The sequence below is a fragment of the Oncorhynchus clarkii genome, chromosome 4, assembly GCF_045791955.1.
Source record: "Oncorhynchus clarkii lewisi isolate Uvic-CL-2024 chromosome 4, UVic_Ocla_1.0, whole genome shotgun sequence".
In the NCBI taxonomy this organism is placed as follows: domain Eukaryota; kingdom Metazoa; phylum Chordata; class Actinopteri; order Salmoniformes; family Salmonidae; genus Oncorhynchus; species Oncorhynchus clarkii.
The window spans coordinates 45,424,203-45,442,069 of record NC_092150.1 but is presented as its reverse complement, the minus strand read 5'-3'; the positions used below and the strand labels follow the sequence as shown (position 1 = coordinate 45,442,069).

Here is a 17,867-nt window from a genome sequence, read left to right as displayed (position 1 = left end):
CTGCATGAGCCTGACTGATACCACACCAGGCTTCATACCTTGAAACTGAGCTATTGTATCATCACTCCTAGTTCCCAGAGCAATGTTCTGGGCATACTGCCAAATTGATTCAGTGATTGTGTGGATTCCTACTTTGTACAATCAATCAGTCACTCGCATGAACCCAACCAAGTTGGTTATTAGAAAAGCACCATTGTGCTAAACATACGTTCATACACACAATAACATTTTCATCACACAGTCAATGTCACATCTACTCCCCTCTGGCGTTCACCGTCACTGGTATACTAGCCACCGGTCCTGGCATCAATCATTACGTGCACCTGCACGTCATCATCAGACACACCTGGACTCCATTACCTCACTTATTACCTCCCCTATATCTGCCACTCCCTTAGGTTCTTTCTCCAGTCAGTATGGTTTATGTGTTTCATGTGTCTATGCTACTCGTGTTTGTTATATTGGTTGATGTGCCGTTTATTATTAAACTCACCACCTGCACTTGCTTTCTGACTCCCAGCGTATACGTTACAGGCATTCACTTTTAGAAACGAGTTTGGCAATTATCTGGTATGAGGATCATGAGTGCACCTGGCTCCCTCAGTTTTAGTTTTATGTTCCTATATAAAAATAGCAAAAAAAAGTTCAAATGATTGCATGTGTTCTGGAATTATTCTAATCAAAGGAGAGACTTGTAGATTTCTTCAAAACAATTAACTTTATTAGTAATTACTGCAGTAATGGAACGTTAACAGTCACCCAATGGTGTAGAGTTAAAGCCCAAATAAACAGGATTCGGTTACAACTCTTTATAGTCTTCCTGAGTCCTTGTGATGAAGAACAGATACGTTGAAATTATATAAAAGGTACATTTTGCTCTCATGCAAAAGACATCAAGATTTACATGGTGCCAAATATCTGTCTCTAGTTCATTTACTCCTTGCTTATACAAAAAATACTAATACAACCTAGAATACTAAATATTTTCCTTAAAAAAACTGGTGATTGGTTCTCCCTGTTACCGACAGACAGGCACACAGACAATAATCATGGATTGGAATGCAAAGAAGTCTTTAGGTTATCACCGGGCCATCGTAAATCTACTCGTCAGCGTTAAATCTCAGGCTTCTCTCTCTTCACACAGACACATAAAAGTTCTAACAATCCTATTCTGTTGCCTCTAAGAAAAACATACAATGTGAGTACTAATATAGGATTACATTCTAATTTAAGAGTAATGTGATTAACATAATGTTGTGATTCTACGACATTCCCCCCATCTTGAAACCTAGTCTCAATTTAAAATAGGATTGCAACTTTTAAAAAACATTAGTACAAATAAAACAAACCACTTCCAACTCAAACTTACAGGAAAAAAAAACTTCCTTGCACTAGTATATTACCATTGTAAATAACCATTCGTTGGTTCATTGAGGTTTTACTTCCACATAGTGGTGCATACATTCTTCATAAAACAATAATTCATTGCATTGGTTGCTGGATGTGACAGCTCTATCACAGACTCAACGTCCTCCCAAAAACCTTAGCACTGTCTCCCATTTCAACCGCCAACACATATAAGCATTCTACCAATTTGTCTATGATACAGTCACCTGCATGAACCTTGAAGAAAAACAAAAGATGCATACAGTTTATATGATTCAAGGCTATATCTTCATAGAGAGTGAAAATCAAATATTTAATGCATAATGCAGTATATGCAACAATGGAGTTTAATAAAAAATAACTTCAGTTATAAAAACACATTTACTATTATTCTAAACAGGTGAGCATTCTTCATCATCATCACCTTCATCATAAGATAAATAGTTTGGCAACTCATTCAAATTAGGGTCCTCATCCTCTGTTCTATCATCCTTTGTTAGCAGAGGCATCATTCAGGATTTGTCAGGGCCCAGAGCAACCCCACCCCATTTCAGCAATACAGCCCTCATACATGTTATCAAAATACAACAGGCACAAAACATAAGGCATAGCACAATCGCTACTGGGAGGAGAACTTGTAACATCAGAGTACCCCGTGGGCCTAACATATCATAGAACCACGACGATGCTGAACTACAGTTGAACTATGCTGAACTACAGCCTTCCACTAGCTTCCCACAATAAGTTGGGTGAATTTTGGCCCATTCCTCCTGACAGAGCTGGTGTAAGTAACTGTGTCAGGTTTGTAGGCCTCCTTGCTCGCACACGCTTTTTCAGTTCTGCCCTCAAATGTTCTATAGGATTGAGGTAAGGGCTTTGTGATGGCCAATCCAATACCTTGACTTTGTCGTCCTTAAGCCATTTTGCCACAACTTTGGAAGTATGCTTAGGGTCATTGTCCATTTGGAAGACCCATTTGCGACCAAGCTTTAACTTCCTGACTGATGTCTTGAGATGTTGCCTCAATATATCCACATAATTTAAATTCCTCATTCCTCATTCTATTTTTGTTTCATCAGACCAGAGGACATTTCTCCAAAAAGTACGATCTTTGTCCCCATGTGCAGTTGCAAACCTTAGTCAGGCTTTTTTATGGTGGTTTTGGAACAGTGGCTTCTTCCTTGCTGAGCAGCCTTTCAGGTTATGTCGATATAGGACTTGTTTTACTGTGGATATAAATACTTTTGTACCTGTTTCCTCCATCATCTTTACAAGGTCCTTTGCTGTTGTTCTGGGATTGATTTACACTTTTCAGACCAAAGTACGTTCATCTCTAGGAGACAGAACGCTTCTCCTTCCTGAGTGGTATGACGGCTGCGTGGTCCCATGGTGTTTGTACAGATGAACACAGTATGTCATTAGTAGCACAACACATTTAGTACTCACTACACTAATTAGGTTATTATACAGAGTGAACATAGAAATTGAACTAGTAGGGGTGGGAAGGCATGCTATACAAGTCCCATTTTTCCGTTGTCTGAAGTGAAACGTCAGCATATCATACCATACATTGTCTTTCCATGGTGTTGAAATGTTCAGCGTCTCTTGGTGATACCACCAAGTTGCTGAATGTTTATTTCTGTTTGAGCGGCTGTTATTTAAGTCCCGCCGTGGGACTGCACTGGAATTGGTCAGACTGTTAGCATTCCTGTCATCACCTCCTCTGGTCTGCTCTGATCCCTTCAGAGTCCATACAGCAGCTGCAATAAAGAGGCTAGCCAGAAAAGCTACAAACAGGATACACAGAATCTGGTCCTGATCCTCCCATGGCCAGCTAGGTCCTCTGCAGCGATTCATCCTCTGGTACAGCTTGGACTGGGTCGTATGGCACCTTCCTGCAGTGGCTGGCATGAACCCATCTCTCAGCAACCTTCACAGACTCTCAGACATAGTTTGAATAACACTATTTACAAAATGTGTGCCATTGTCCGACCTTAATTTGGATGCCAGACCCCACCTAGGAATAATTTCCATCTGTAAGTTCTTGGCTACAGCCATAGCTGTAGCATGTTTGCAAGAACAGCTCAAATAAGCAAAGATAATAATTTCTTTAAGACAAAGGACAGTCAATGAGGAGAATTTCAAGTACTTTGAAAGTTTCTTGAAGTGCAGTCGCAAAAACTATCAAGCATTATGATGAAAGTGTCTCTCATGAGGAATGTCACAGGAAAGGAAGACCCAGAAAGTTTCTGGGGCTTCCATAAAAAGAGGGGGGGAAATGCTGTGGTAGGCTAAGTGAATAATGTGAAACTCCTCCGCCTGTAAAAGTTGATTTTGATTTATAAGGTCGGGGTCAATTTGCATGCATTCATTAATTTGTTGTCATGCTCGGATGGGGAATTAAAAAAGATTGTGTCTCCAGTCATGTAAAATGACGTAGAAACTGCATATCTAAGGCTCTGGTCTGTCCTTGTTTCGTTACTGAAATTAGGCGACTATTAGCATTTTTGCAGCCAGGAAACCGCGGAGCGATTTCTGCATAATGCACCTTTTTAATTATTATTTGGGGTATAGGGGAGGGTCACTTTTTTCAAGCGTTCAGGGTGGGTCAGGTAAAAATATATTTTACTGAAGGGAGGGCCATACATTTTTATCTCAGAGGTCAGATTTTCTCCAGGTATCCCTCATAAATAATGTACAGTGCCTAAGCTTATCCTTTCATACTCCTGTCCCACTCTCAGGTGGAGCTGTTTTCCTAAAACCCTGAAGTACAGAAACATCTCCAGGCCAGTTCAACGCTTCCCCGGGTTGTCAGTGTCCCCACTGGGCCGCATTTGCAGCGGCCAGACTTCCAGCAGGAGGGCTCTCGTCCGGCCTACAACTACTACTACTGGGCTGGGGGTGAGGCTGGACGCCCAGGGGGAGGGGTTGGTATGCAGAAATGCCTCTCCCTGCCTCTGGCTTGCCTCTCCCTCCCGGGACCCCTGAAGTGGCCCTGTGGCACTTGGTGATGGTACTGGTGACCTAGCCCTCCCCTGCGACGTGAGTGGCCAGCGTGCTGTAGCTTTAGTACTGTGATCTGATTGGTGGAGGCAGGGGGAAGGGAGGGCAGTGATCGGCTGGGAGAGGCATTCCCATCAGCGCTGACATTGTCTGAGTCAGGAGGCGGCTATGAAAAACAAGTCGCAACGTTGTTTAATTAAGATACATTATCAGGAAAGTACGTGCTCACACACAGACACTTCAGCAAATATTTTTTTCTAAGCCCCTCCTTGCTTAATTATCTCATTAATATGTATGAGAAAGCAGTTAGACTCTGCCTCTGCGTCGATAATCCCGCCTTTAGCTTTCTAATGCTCCAAAAGGTTCTGGAGCTCAGCCCACTTCTGACGAAACTCCACCCCCATCACCGCTCCCTCCAGCTGAGTGAAGTAGAGGTCAGCACAAATGCATGGATGTATTTGCAATAGTAGCCACTATAATTTAAGGGGTTGTGTGTCCCTCAAGGGGTTTAGTTAAAATTGCAAGCCCTTAATTTTTTAAATATATATTACAGTGCTGTAGAGAAAAAAGAACAGCTACATAGCAGTACAGTGTGTTTGTCAGTGTGTGCAATTGTGTCTTTACCTTTGGAAAGCTAGGGGCGGGATTGAACAGAGGCTGGTCAAAGTTGTAAGTCAGAGGTTCTCTACACACGGGACACACAACCGTTAGCTCCTACAGGGGGAGGTATAAAGAAAGAACCACCAGTCAAACTGACCACAGTGAATCATCACTGTAAAATATCCAGGAATATAGCTAAAAAAAACTAAATTGACATCCCCCCTCCCAAAAAAATTCTGTTTCACTTCAGGAACTCCCAGGCGCTCCCCCTCAATTCCACCGCTGCATATGGACACTTGATCTCACCTCATCGGTCCTCTCCCGTGTCTTGTCCTGCTCCAGCTCCTTACCACTCTCCTGGAGCTCAGTCTCAGAGTGGGTGATGTAGCAGCCTAGGCAGTGGTCTTGGTGAACGCCTCCCCATCTTGGGACATACCAGAAAGACACAGGGGAGGACAAGGTTGTGTCCCATTTTGTGTCCACTTGCTCACTCCCTCTCATAGATTTCAAAAGCATTGGATTGGTGTAAACATCGTCTAGAGTTTCAAACAGGAAGACTAGTTTAAACTTTCATCTTGTGTTGACTAATGGAAATACAAATTAAACAGCTCACCTTAAACCCGTAAAGGCAGATGACGCAGTTCCCATGGGGAATATTGCTCTCTGTCAGGATCTCTTTGGCTTTCTGAGAGAGACCGAAAAGAGGGACTGAGTCAGGTACTTGATATTCATCTCTATTTATACATTTCTAAATTAAATAAAATCAGGTCAAAGGGCATCCTCAAGCCACAGTTCTAATTTTAATATCACAAATACAGTACTTAAATTACTGTGGTCTCCAACTAAGAACAGAGGGAGTGAGAGAAAATGAGGGAAACGGAGAGAGAGAGAGGGGGAAATAAAGCGAGAGAAAGAGAACTGGCCTCAATGAGCTGGTACAACACAGCAGAACCCAGGCAGGACACCGCCTCTTTCTGCAGACATTTCTGCACACTTAGAGAGAGAGAAATCTGGAAGCAATACAAGCACAACATTTTTTTAACAACCCTTCATCAGAGCAGTGGATAAGACTACAATGAACCTAAGATGGAGGACAACAGATTTCCTCTAGTTACCTGCACAGCTTGTCATCAGAAAGACCCCGAGGGTTGTGGATGGAAATGGAGGGAGGAGAGGAGGGATACTTAGGAAGAGAGAGAGATCAGTGTATAACATTGGAAGTGGCATGTCCTGAGAACGAAAGGGACAAAGCAGGATTCTGAAATTCTGAAAGCTGAAACTTTCACATGATTCAGAAACAATATTACAGGAAGTGTTGTTGCTACATGGAGGGTTGTCTCAAAACTCACATAGGGACCCCTCAACTCCGGTGCTACTGGGTAAGCAGACTTCTGTTACATACCTGCACCAATACACAAAAGTGTACACACCCTGTAGGTAGCTCTCCAGGAGCAGGGAACGCCAGTATATTTAGGTGGGTACACAAATCTATTTTTTTTTTTTTTTTTTTTTACACAAGTAACCTAAATACATGCCCTACACCAGGGGATGGGGAATATATTTGGGGGATTGCAAAGGACAAGGAAGAAGGGAATATGAGCATACCTGCAAGTCGAGAGTCAAAGTCAGGGTGAGTCGCACAAACTGAGAGAGGGAATCTTCACCCGTGGAGGGATATAGAACCAGACTCACCTGCTATACCCTATAAGAGAGAGCAACAGAGAATTTCAATTAAACACACGCACACACTTCAAAGCCTGAAGTCTATCAGCTATTCATCTAGTCTTATCCATTGTCCGGGGGAGGCTAATCAGTCATGTGCTATAGTAAAACACCCAGGGATAGAAAAGAGAGCAGAAAGAGATGTCTGTTTAAGTGTGAAGGCTGATAGTCCTCTTCAAAAAGCAGTTGGCAGGACAGGATGTTGAATACAGAGGGAACGCAACAATCAGCTGAGTATGATGCAACAGACCTGCAATATTCCTCTATTTGGCCCGTCCTCGTGATGCAACATAACACATAGCTAACTAGCACACTGCACCTCTGATACAATGGTGTGTGTGTGTGTGGTGTTTGTGTGCCTATAGTATTATAGTCTGGTCACAGATCTGTACTGTATGTGCTTAAGGTGAACCAAGTTGTTTTGTCATTTGTTGCTATGCCACACCAGCACAAACAGATCTGCAATCAGGCTACAGCTGGTATTTATATAGATTCATGAGTCAGCAAAATCCTGCTACCATCGAAGTGAGGTCTTAGCCCAAGGCCCCAGAACACCACTATCATCAAATAGCGTGGCTAACCCATCATCTCTTCTGTTAATCTGCAGCTCATCCAGATAGATGGACTGGAGAACCTCAATCTCGGACAGCACACCATAGAGAGGAGATGTAGCCAATGTCAATGAATGATGCACCAATCTGGATGTTACAGCAGAAATGGCTTAAACTGTAATTTATTAACTTACTGCAGAGCAGGATCATTAGCTAGCTAAACCAGATGTAAAATGTAGAGCCTACATAGCTCAGTTAATCATGTGTGGCAAATTATCAAGCCAGCTATAAATGACAGCGGGGTCGTTCAACCTCAAAAAGCACGAGAAAGGATTGACACCCACCATCTTAGATTATTCAGAAATGATTTTGTCTCGATATAATTTGATCTCTGTGAAACTAAACTAATTGATTGCACCCAAATTGTCTATTTTCATTTATAGGATTCATATAATATTCAATAAATATAGTACCGAGCACCTGATTTGGACCCAACTTTTTTTTCCAACAATGAGTTAGACATGAGGAATACAAAGAAGTGGTCAAAAGCCACCCACATCCCACCCCAACAACGAGCATATAGTATTAGTTCTCTAAGTCTGAAAAGCTGCGGTTCTTCATCCTGTGTAATGTATTCCCAGTGAATTTGGTGATGGTTTTCAAACCCCTATTCAGAGAAATTAGTAATTAAAGTTGTTTGGCTTTTGTCCCGTCCTACATCCTGATATTACCAGGTTCTGACCACTAGATGGTGCATTTCCAGGTGGGGGTTTTTAAGAACCCCCCCATGCTTTGGTTTTGTTGTCCACTAAAATGTTTTGCATCCAATGCAAGTCAATGGTACCTTGATTTGCATTTCCATGCTTCATGTCCAAGTCATCCTTAAGTATCTAAAAAATATATTGCTCAATGATTTTACTTATAGATGATTTGGATATGAAGTGCGACAATGACAATATAGATACAGTGCCTATAGAAAGTCTACACCCCTTGAACTTTTTTCACATTTGGTTGCCTTAAAGTGGGATTGAAATAGTTACAATAAATCTTTGTCATTGCTCTACTCCATAAAGTCAAAGTGAAAAGACAATTCTACAAATTAATAAAAAGCTAATAACTCGAATAGTTGTTGCATAAGTATTCACCCAATTTGTTCATACAAGCCAAAATTAGTTCAGAAGTAAAATTTTGCTTAACAAATCACATAAGTTATGTGTGTGTGAAACACTGTGTGTGAAATAATAGGGGTTGACATGATTTTTGATGAACTACCCCTTCCTCTGTCCCCCATACATACATACTAGAAGTAAACCGATTAATCGGAATGGCCGATTAATTAGGGCCGATTTCAAGTTGTTTTCATAACAATCGGAAATCGGTAATTTTGGATGCCAATTTTGCAGATTTTAAATTTATTTTATTTAACTAGGCAAGTCAGTTAAGAACACATTCTTATTTTCAATGACGGCCTAGGAACGGTGGGTTAACTGCCCTGTTCAGGGGCAGAACGACAGATTTTTACCTTGTCAGCTCAGGGATTCAATCTTGCAACCTTACACTTAACTAGTCCAACGCTCTAACCACCTGCCTCACGAGGAGCCCGCCTGTTACGCGAATGCAGTAAGAAGCCAAAGTAAGTTGCTAGCTAGCATTAAACTTAATCAATCATAATCACTAGTTATAACTACACATGGTTGATGATATTACTAGTTTATCTAGTGTGTCCTGCGTTGCATATAATCGATGCAGTGTGCATTCGCGAAAAAGGACTGTCGTTGCTCCAACGTGTACCTAACCATAAACACCAATGCCTTTCTTAAAATCAATACACAGAAGTATATATTTTTAAACCTGCATGTTTAGCTAAAATAAATCCAGGTTAGCAGGCAATATTAACCAGGTTAAATTGTGTCACTTCTCTTGCGTTCATTGCACGCAGAGTCAGGGTATATGCAACAGTTTGTGCCGCCTGGCTCATTGCGAACTAATTTGCCAGAATTTTACGTAATTATGACATAACATTGAAGGTTGTGCAATGTAACAGGAATATTTAGACTGATGGATGCCACCCGTTAGATAAAATACGGAACGGTTCCGTATTTCACTGAAAGAAAAAACGTCTTGTTTTCGAGATGATCGTTTTCGGATTCGACCATATTAATAACGTAAGGCTTGCATTTCTGTGTGTTATTATGTTATAATTAAGTCTATGATTTGATAGAGCAGTCTGACTGAGCGATGGTAGGCACCAGCAGGCTCATAAGCATTCATTCAAACAGCACTTTTGTGCGTTTTGCCAGCAGCTCTGCTGTTTATGACTTCAAGCCTATCAACTCCCGAGATTAGGCTGGTGTAACGATGTGATGTGAAATGGCTAGCTAGTTAGCGGGGTGCGCGCAAATAGCGTTTCAAACGTCACTCGCTCTGAGACTTGGAGTAGTTGTTCCCCTTGCTCTGCATGGGTAACGCTGCTTCGAGGGTAGCTGTTGTCGTTGTGTTCCTGGTTCGAGCCCAGGTAGGAGCGAGGAGAGGTACGGAAGCTATACTGTTACACTGGCAATACTAAAGTGCCTATAAGAACATCCAATAGTCAAAGGTATATGAAATACAAATGGTATAGAGAGAAATAGTCCTATAATTCCTATAATAACTACAACCTAAAACTTCTTACCTGGGAATATTGAAGACTCATGTTAAAAGGAACCACCAGCTTTCATATGTTCTCATGTTCTGAGCAAGGAACTTAAACGTTAGCTTTCTTACATGGCACATATTGCACTTTTACTTTCTTCTCCAACACTTTGTTTTTGCATTATTGAAACCAAATTGAACATGTTTCATTATTTATTTGAGGCTAAATTGATTTTATTGATGTATTATATTAAGTTAAAATAAGTGTTCATTCAGTATTGTTGTAATTGTCATTATTACAAATAAATTGTTGTGGATGATGTATTAAACCACCCAGACACAAAGATGCTGTCGTACTTCTGAACTGAGCTGCAGGTCAGGAAGGAAACTGCTTAGGGATGTCACCATGAAGCCATTGGTGATTTTAAAACAGCTAACAGAGTTCAATGGTCGTGATGGGAGAAAACTGAAAATGGATCAACAACATTGTAGTGACTCCACTAGGGCTGTCCCCGACAAAAACAAATATTGGTCGATCAAGAGTCACCTGTTCTTTCGACCAATTGATTGGTCAAAATGTTTAAAATGTGTATTTTTCCATATATAGACACATCCTATGTGTTTTATTCAAATCAACTATATTCACTGAGCTTGTCTGATGCTTTAAGCGAACCTTTTGATTAAATAATTAAGACACACAAATGACTAGAGGGAGTCCGACCGCAATTGATTTGATTGTGCCGCCAGGCTCAGACTTGCTGCGGTGTGTTAAAAAGAAAGACAGCGAGTGACTGTGCCTACCACCTGTTATCTCCCCCTCCTCCCTGCTGCAGCGACCACCACACTGTCCGTGTTGCCGAAGCTGCAACATAATTACAGCCATTTCTGACTGAAAAGTTGTTACCAAAATCCCTCATCTGTTTAGGAAAAACATTCCATATTCCCTCAAACCTTGCTCTCTTTACGTGACATGTAAGTGTCGCATACAGGTGACAATAGGGCCTGATCTATGGCATATCATAATCACATCAATAAATTGGTTATAACAAACTCTGAACACCGTAACACGTGACAGCAAAATTGGTGGAAAGAGCGCATGACAAATAAACTCAAAATGGTGGAATGTTTAGGATTGGTTGCACAGGCGGTAAAGAGGAAGTCAGATGTGCGGAATAAATTTGACTAGTTATGGAAAATACTGGAGATGAAGATAAATTATGTATGGAGCAAGCACTGCGTGCATTTTAGACCTACAGTTGAAGTCGGAAGTATACATACACCTTAGCCAAATGCATTTAAACTCGGTTTTTCACAATTCCTGACATTTAATCCTTGTAAAAATTCCCTGTTTTAGGTCAGTTAGGATCACCACTTTACTGTAAGAATGTGAAATGTCAGAATAATAGTATAGAGAATGATTTATTTCAGCTTTTATTTCTTTCATCACATTCCCAGTGGGTCAGAAGTTTAAGGACATTTTTAAATACACTCAATTAGTATTTGGTAGCGTTGCCTTTTAAATTGTTTACCTTGGGTCAAATGTTTCGGGTAGCCTTCCACAAGCTTCCAACAGTAAGTTAAGTGAATTTTGGCCCATTCCTCCTGACAGAGCTGGTGTAACTGAGTCAGGTTTGTAGGCCTCCTTGCTCGTACACGCTTTTTCAGTTCTGCCCACAAATGTTCTATAGGATTGAGGTCAGGGCTTTGTGATGGCCACTCCAATAACTTGACTCTGTTGTCCTTAAGCCATTTTTCCACAACTTTGGAAGTATGCTCAGGGATAATGTCCATTTGGAAGACCCATTTGCAACCCAGCTTTAACTTCCTGACTGATGTCTTGAGATGTTGCTTCAATATATCCACATCATTTTCGTTCCTCATGATGCCATCTATTTTGTGAAGTGCACCAGTACCTCCTGCAGCAAAGCACCGCCACAGCATGATGCTACCACCCACGTGCTTCACGGGTGTGATGGTGTTCTCCGGCTTGCAAGCCTCCCCCTTTTTCCTCCAAACATAACAATGGTCATTATGGCCAAACAGTTCTATTTTTGTTTCATCAGACCAGAGGACATTTCTCCAAAAAGTACAATCTTTGTCCCCATGTGCAGTTGCAAACTGTAGTGTGGATTTTTTATGGCGGTTTTGGAGCAGTGGCTTTTTCCTAGCTGAGTGGCCTTTCAGGTTATGTCGATATAGGACTCGTTTTACTGAGGATCTAAATACTTTTGTATCTGTTTCCTCCAGCATACTCACAAGGTCCTTTGCTGTTGTTCTGGGATTGATTTGCACTTTTCAGACCAAAGTACGTTCATCTCTAGGAGACAGAACGCGTCTCCTTCCTGAGTGGTATGACGGCTACATGGTCTCATGGTGTTCATACTTGTGCTATTGTGCTATTGTTTGTACAGATGAACGTGGTACCTTCAGGCATTTGGAAATTGCTTTTGTGGAGCGATGGGTTTGCTTGCAAGATTATGCCTGGCTGCATCATCCCCTGCGCTCAGCCGTGTTGTTGGTTAATTTGGGTGTAGCTAACGTTAGTAAACTAGCAAGCTAGCGACCCATGGCTAGATAACCACAATCTACAACGTACATATCATTTGAAGATACATTTAAGTAAATGGTATTGAATATGAATTAACGTATTATATAAATAGTTGACACATTTTCTCTACCTACACGCTCTCATCAACAAACTCACTCGCTTTCAGCGGCCATCTTCGTTCCACCGACCGGTGTTGTGACTGAAAATCTCCCCCTTGCCAGAATTCTCCCCACCTTGTAATTTCCTTAATTTTGTGGCTAGTCAAATACTTTCCATAGAACAACATGTATGTGTGTTATATTAAACAGAGGGAGTAAATCGTTGGCAAGCAATAAACATTTCAGAACAACTATGGCTGAATTATTATCATTACACTTTCAAATATACTAGTCGAATAAGACATGGGAGAGATGACACATTTTGGCAAAGATATTTATTTATAGACTAATACAAAAGCTAGAACCGCCACATACACTTGAAACAAATACCCAAAACGAAAACTGACTGAAGAGCAGAAATCTCAACTGGCAAGCAAGTCGCAGCAATGAAGAACGCGAAGGGAAGGAGAATTCTAGCAGGGGGAGATTTTCAGCACAACGCCTGTTCTACTTTGTCTACGGTATATTGGCGATCGCACAATGTAACGCCAACTACATGCGGGATGGAAACAGGATTACCAAAAATGGAACTAAATACCCTGCAAAAAACCTACAAAATGACCAATAAATAAATAAATAAACTAAACTAAATCAAACAACTTTTCAGTTAAAAATAAATAAAACACATCTGATCACTACACAGGCTCAAGGGGAACCTGGGAGGGCGGGTCTTCCTGCGCAAAAACGTTTTTGCTGCAGCCACAAAAATGTGAAGTTTCTTAGACTTCTTTGAGACTTGTGCCGTACAGTTTATAACTGTGGCAATGAACGCCACAAAATCCACTTTTTCACTAGCATCACTTGTTTTCTTCACTAGCATCACTTGTTTTCTCAATTATTTTAATCCGGTCCGCATAGGATTGACTGCTCTAACTTTTGCCACCTCGGTCTCCTTCACCCTTACAGTGCACTCCAGGATCTCGGGATCCTGATTCCCACCACAATTGCAACACCGTCATCCTTCTACACACCGTTCAAATATACTCTGTCCATCTGTGCACACTTGAAACATGGCCAAATCCTTTAAATTCTTACACTGCAGTGTTTTGGGGACGAAAGCTCTTACAGTTTACCTTTTATATCCAAGCTTCACATGCGTAGGTATTTGCTATTTGTCAAAAAACAAAAGGACCTACAGACTCTTCTTTTTCCCCAATTACCTAACGGGTCACGCTGGGGCACCAACCACACCAGGAATTCTCTTCAGGTATTCAACCTGAACATCAGTCATCACCCCTGAGATGACTCCTTTGATGGGAGGGACTACTTTCTTCTTCTTCTATGATATAATGGTGTTCACAACAATTGTATTTCACCACCTACTGTGCAGGTGGATAATAATGATCCCAAAAATGAAGACCAAAAAATATGGGTAAAAAATGTATCAATATCATACAAACTATCAAAAAATGTATTAAGTAAACAAAATCAATGTGCTTTTCTGTAAAAAAATAAAAAATAATAATTCCAATCAGGTCCCTACACAGGCTCCGAAGACTCCTGTGAGGGTGGGACATTTCCTAGCGACAATAGTCCTTGCAGTGCTTCTGCCGTAAAGTCTTGGAACCCCAAAAACTTCTCGGCTGCAGATATAATGATATCCAGCTTCTTGGACTGCTTAGACACTGCAGCTTAAAAACATCCCCACAGCATGATGCTGCCACCACCATGGTCGTGGCCACTTAGTACATGTCGCACAGCATGATGCTGCCACCACCATGGTTGTGGCCACTTAGTACATGTTGACTGCATGATCTTTACAAAAATCATGTGATCAAGTTTTGACTGCAAATTATGGATGTACTGACAAGATACATGTCTTTCCACCTTAACAATGGGAATCGTTTTCCACAAAGCAGCATGGCGGCCAGTCTAGCTCCCGCCTATCCTTTCTTTGGATTGGAGGATACGTCTCATTATTGTAATACTTTTTGGAATATTTCGATAGAGGGTTGTTAACATCAACCGCCTGTATTCAATGGAGAGAGATTTTTTTAGGACATTACACTTACTGATGCACATGGCTACTAGCAGGTGGCAAAGAAATATTAACAAACAGTGTAAAGTATTGGCCCCATGTTTCATGAGCTGAAATAAAATACTGTTCCATACGCACAAAAAGCTTATTCCTCTAGAATTTTGGGCACAAATTTGTTTACATCCTTGTTAGTGAGCATTGCTCCTTTGCCAAGATACAGGTGCACCTTGTGCTGGGGACAATAAAAGGCCACTTTAAAATGTGCAGTTTTTTACAGAATTTGGCAGTACGTCCAACTGGCCTCAAAACTAAAGACCATGTGTAACTGCACCAGCCCAGGACCTCCACATCCGGCTTCTTCACATGCGGGATCGTTTGAGACCAGCCACCCAGACAGCTGATGAAACTGGGTTTGCACAACCAAAGATACAAACTTTTAGGAAACCGTTCAAGGGAAGCCCATCTGTGTGCTCATCGTGTGCCCATCGTCCTCACCAGGGTCTTGACCTGACTGGAGTTCTGCGTCTTAATGGACTACTTGTGGGCAAATGCTCACCTTTGATGGCCACTAGCACGCTGGAGAAGTGTGCTCTTCACCGATTAATTCCAGTTTCAACTGTACCGGGCAGATTAATGACGTTGTGTGGGCAAGCCGTTTGCTGATGTCAACTTTGTGAACAGAGTGCCCCATTGTGGCAGTGGGGCTATGGTATGGGCAGGCATAAGCTACGGACAACAAACACAAATGCATTTTATCGATGGCAATTTGAATGCACAGAGATACCATGACACCATCACCTCATGTTTCAGCATGAAAATGAACAGCCCCATTGAGCGCGTTTGGGATGCTCTGGATCAACGTGTACGACAGTGTGTTCCAGTTCCCGCCAATATTCAGCAACTTCACACAGCCATTGAAGAGGAGTGGGACAACATTTCACAGGTCACAATCAAGAGCCTGATCAACTCTATGTTAAGGAGATGTGTCGCGCTGCATGAGGCAAATGGTGGTCACACCAGATACGGACTGGTTTTCTGTTACATGCCTCTACATTTTTTTAAAGGTATCTGTGACCAACAGATGCATATCTATATTCTCAGTCATGTGAAATCCATAGATTATGGCCTAATGCAATTATTTCAATTGACTGATTTCCTTATATGAACTGTAACTCAGTAAAATCTTTGAAATTGTTGCATGTTGCATTTATATTTTACAGTTAACGATCTAGTTAATGTGTTTTGAGTTTTCCACATCCTCTTCCCCAAATTAATTAGCCTATGATATTAGATCCATATAAAGATGTATGTAATTCATCTTCATTCAAAAAATATACATCTGGAAATTCTGGTCCTATTTTGACAGTAAATTAGCAACTATAGTCTAATTGTCAATCCACAATTACTTTCTAAGATAATAACTTATGATTTGAGTCTGACTAAATCATGGGCTGGTGCAACCAACTGTAAAAGTTAGTGGCACCAGTGACACCAGGGGAAAATGTAGAGCCCTGTAATAGTAATGAACACTTATAGTAGGTGTTGATTCAGGAGAACACATATGACAGGCACTAATTTGCAATATAGCCTAAGTCATTAGCTTGGCTTTTATAACGTAGAAGGCTTAAGCAGACAGACAGAGAACAAGAAGAAGCACAGAGTGACAGCAGAGAAGATGCTGAGACAGATCGACAGCACAACAAAATGGCTAGAGCAAAGGCACAGTTAAAGTGGTGAGTTGCATTTCCAGTGGTGCTTTTACGTATTGTATTTGTTTTAAACATGGGCTGGTTAAAAAAGAGGAGGACCATGTCTCGTCAGTCACTGGTACAGAAATGGTTGAGAAACTCTGTACTGTACTGCCAATGTTGTGTCAGCACTACTGCCTGTGTCTAAGGAGGGTGTATATGGGGTGTGAGTTGGCGGCACTTGCAGTGATGTGGGCTGGTGTGGGTAAAATGCAAGTCCGCCCCAGCTCAATTTACTAGTATGGCTATCTCTGGCCTCTCCATGCTCGCTAAACCATAGCAGGTTAGGAGAGCATTTTCACTTACCCAAACCCTTTTCCTAACCTTAACCTCTGTCTCCAAACCTGCATGATAATTATCCTAACCTGCTACATAAAAGTAATTCCGTACCAAAGTGGAGTGAAAAGAGTGTTTCTCAAACCGCTTGAGCAACCAGGGGTGCATTCAAGATAATTGAGTAAATAGTTACTGAGCATTGGTGTTACAGAGGCACAAAATGCATAGTTGTGTAAAAAAAGAAACCAATTACCATAGTCTTGCATTACAATAGATCTGTCTATTTTGTATCACCCATGGCTTTGCAAATAAACTAATGGTATAGTAGCCCAAAGGCCTGCAGATGGTGATATTGAGTCGTTTCATCTTACCGTCCATAGGGAATGTATTCAGGCTGCAAAAGTGTCGACTACCCTCCATAACTCAATTTAATGGTGATAAGTCGGGGGGGAAAAACAGGGAAAATATGCATACTTTCTTCATGAAACAGAATTTTCCACCTCCATTCAAGGGTGACTAATGCTACTTCCTGACATTGTGTACAGCATTCAGACCAAGAGTAAATAACAGACTGCTGCAACTTGATTGGCTGAACGTGATACGCAACATCCGGGACTAGCATTTAGCCAGTCTAATATGTTGGTGGGAAATGGTGTTTCATAAAGTATGCATATTTCCTGTGTTGCCATTACATTGAGTTAAGGAAGAAATCAACGCTTTTGCAGCCTGAATGCAGAATGTTTTATATATGAACCGATTCACGGGGGAGACAAGTGTAGAGTCGGCTTCATACATACCCTTTGGACAGTGAGATGAAACGACTCAATATCAGCATCTGCCGGCCTGGAATAGTGAATGTTGATGTCTTAAATACATTAAGTTTGGAGATACCAAAGTAATAATACATGTATCTTTCTGGAGCTAAGCCTCTCCCATGGAATTTTCAATATATGGGCCTTTTAAAAACAAATTCAAAGTGTTGTGATATTGGACATAACCCAAGTTTGTCTTCACGTGGTTTTATGCCTTTTACTTTTTTTCCCGTAAGTAGGCAAGTGCCCTAATTGTCAACATTGAAGCACTGGCACAAACTGACTTTAAGGGATGGATATACTAGACAATGTGTATCATACACACCTGGGAATCTTGTTTTATTTTACCAGACAAAAAAAAAAAAAAAAAGGTAAACAAGAGTGTAATGGGGTTCAGCATTGAAATACTGAATAGGTTTTAGGAATGGTATATTGCATATAAAAAGCACACAGA

At 41.2% G+C, this 17,867-nt stretch overlaps 1 protein-coding gene across 2 annotated transcripts; it reads right to left on the bottom strand.

Moving 5' to 3' along the window:
- Positions 1 to 699: 699 nt before the first annotated feature.
- Positions 700 to 12,642, bottom strand: LOC139406865 (E3 ubiquitin-protein ligase RNF25-like). 2 transcript variants are annotated; one of them, XM_071149978.1, is made up of 9 exons: positions 12,598 to 12,642; positions 6,595 to 6,691; positions 6,339 to 6,391; positions 6,105 to 6,172; positions 5,913 to 5,999; positions 5,603 to 5,674; positions 5,296 to 5,413; positions 5,014 to 5,103; positions 700 to 3,290 (listed from the first exon to the last, which is right to left on the bottom strand). In XM_071149978.1, exons 6-9 carry the CDS (start codon positions 5,635 to 5,637, stop codon positions 3,240 to 3,242), a joined length of 294 nt encoding a protein of 97 aa, XP_071006079.1. In that variant the 5' UTR covers positions 5,638 to 5,674; positions 5,913 to 5,999; positions 6,105 to 6,172; positions 6,339 to 6,391; positions 6,595 to 6,691; positions 12,598 to 12,642; the 3' UTR covers positions 700 to 3,239. The 2 variants fall into 2 exon arrangements, with proteins under 2 accessions (XP_071006079.1, XP_071006078.1); XM_071149977.1 differs by lacking the exon at positions 700 to 3,290 and adding an exon at positions 4,677 to 4,808 and having other exon boundaries at positions 12,598 to 12,630.
- Between the last annotated feature and the right edge of the window lie 5,225 nt (positions 12,643 to 17,867).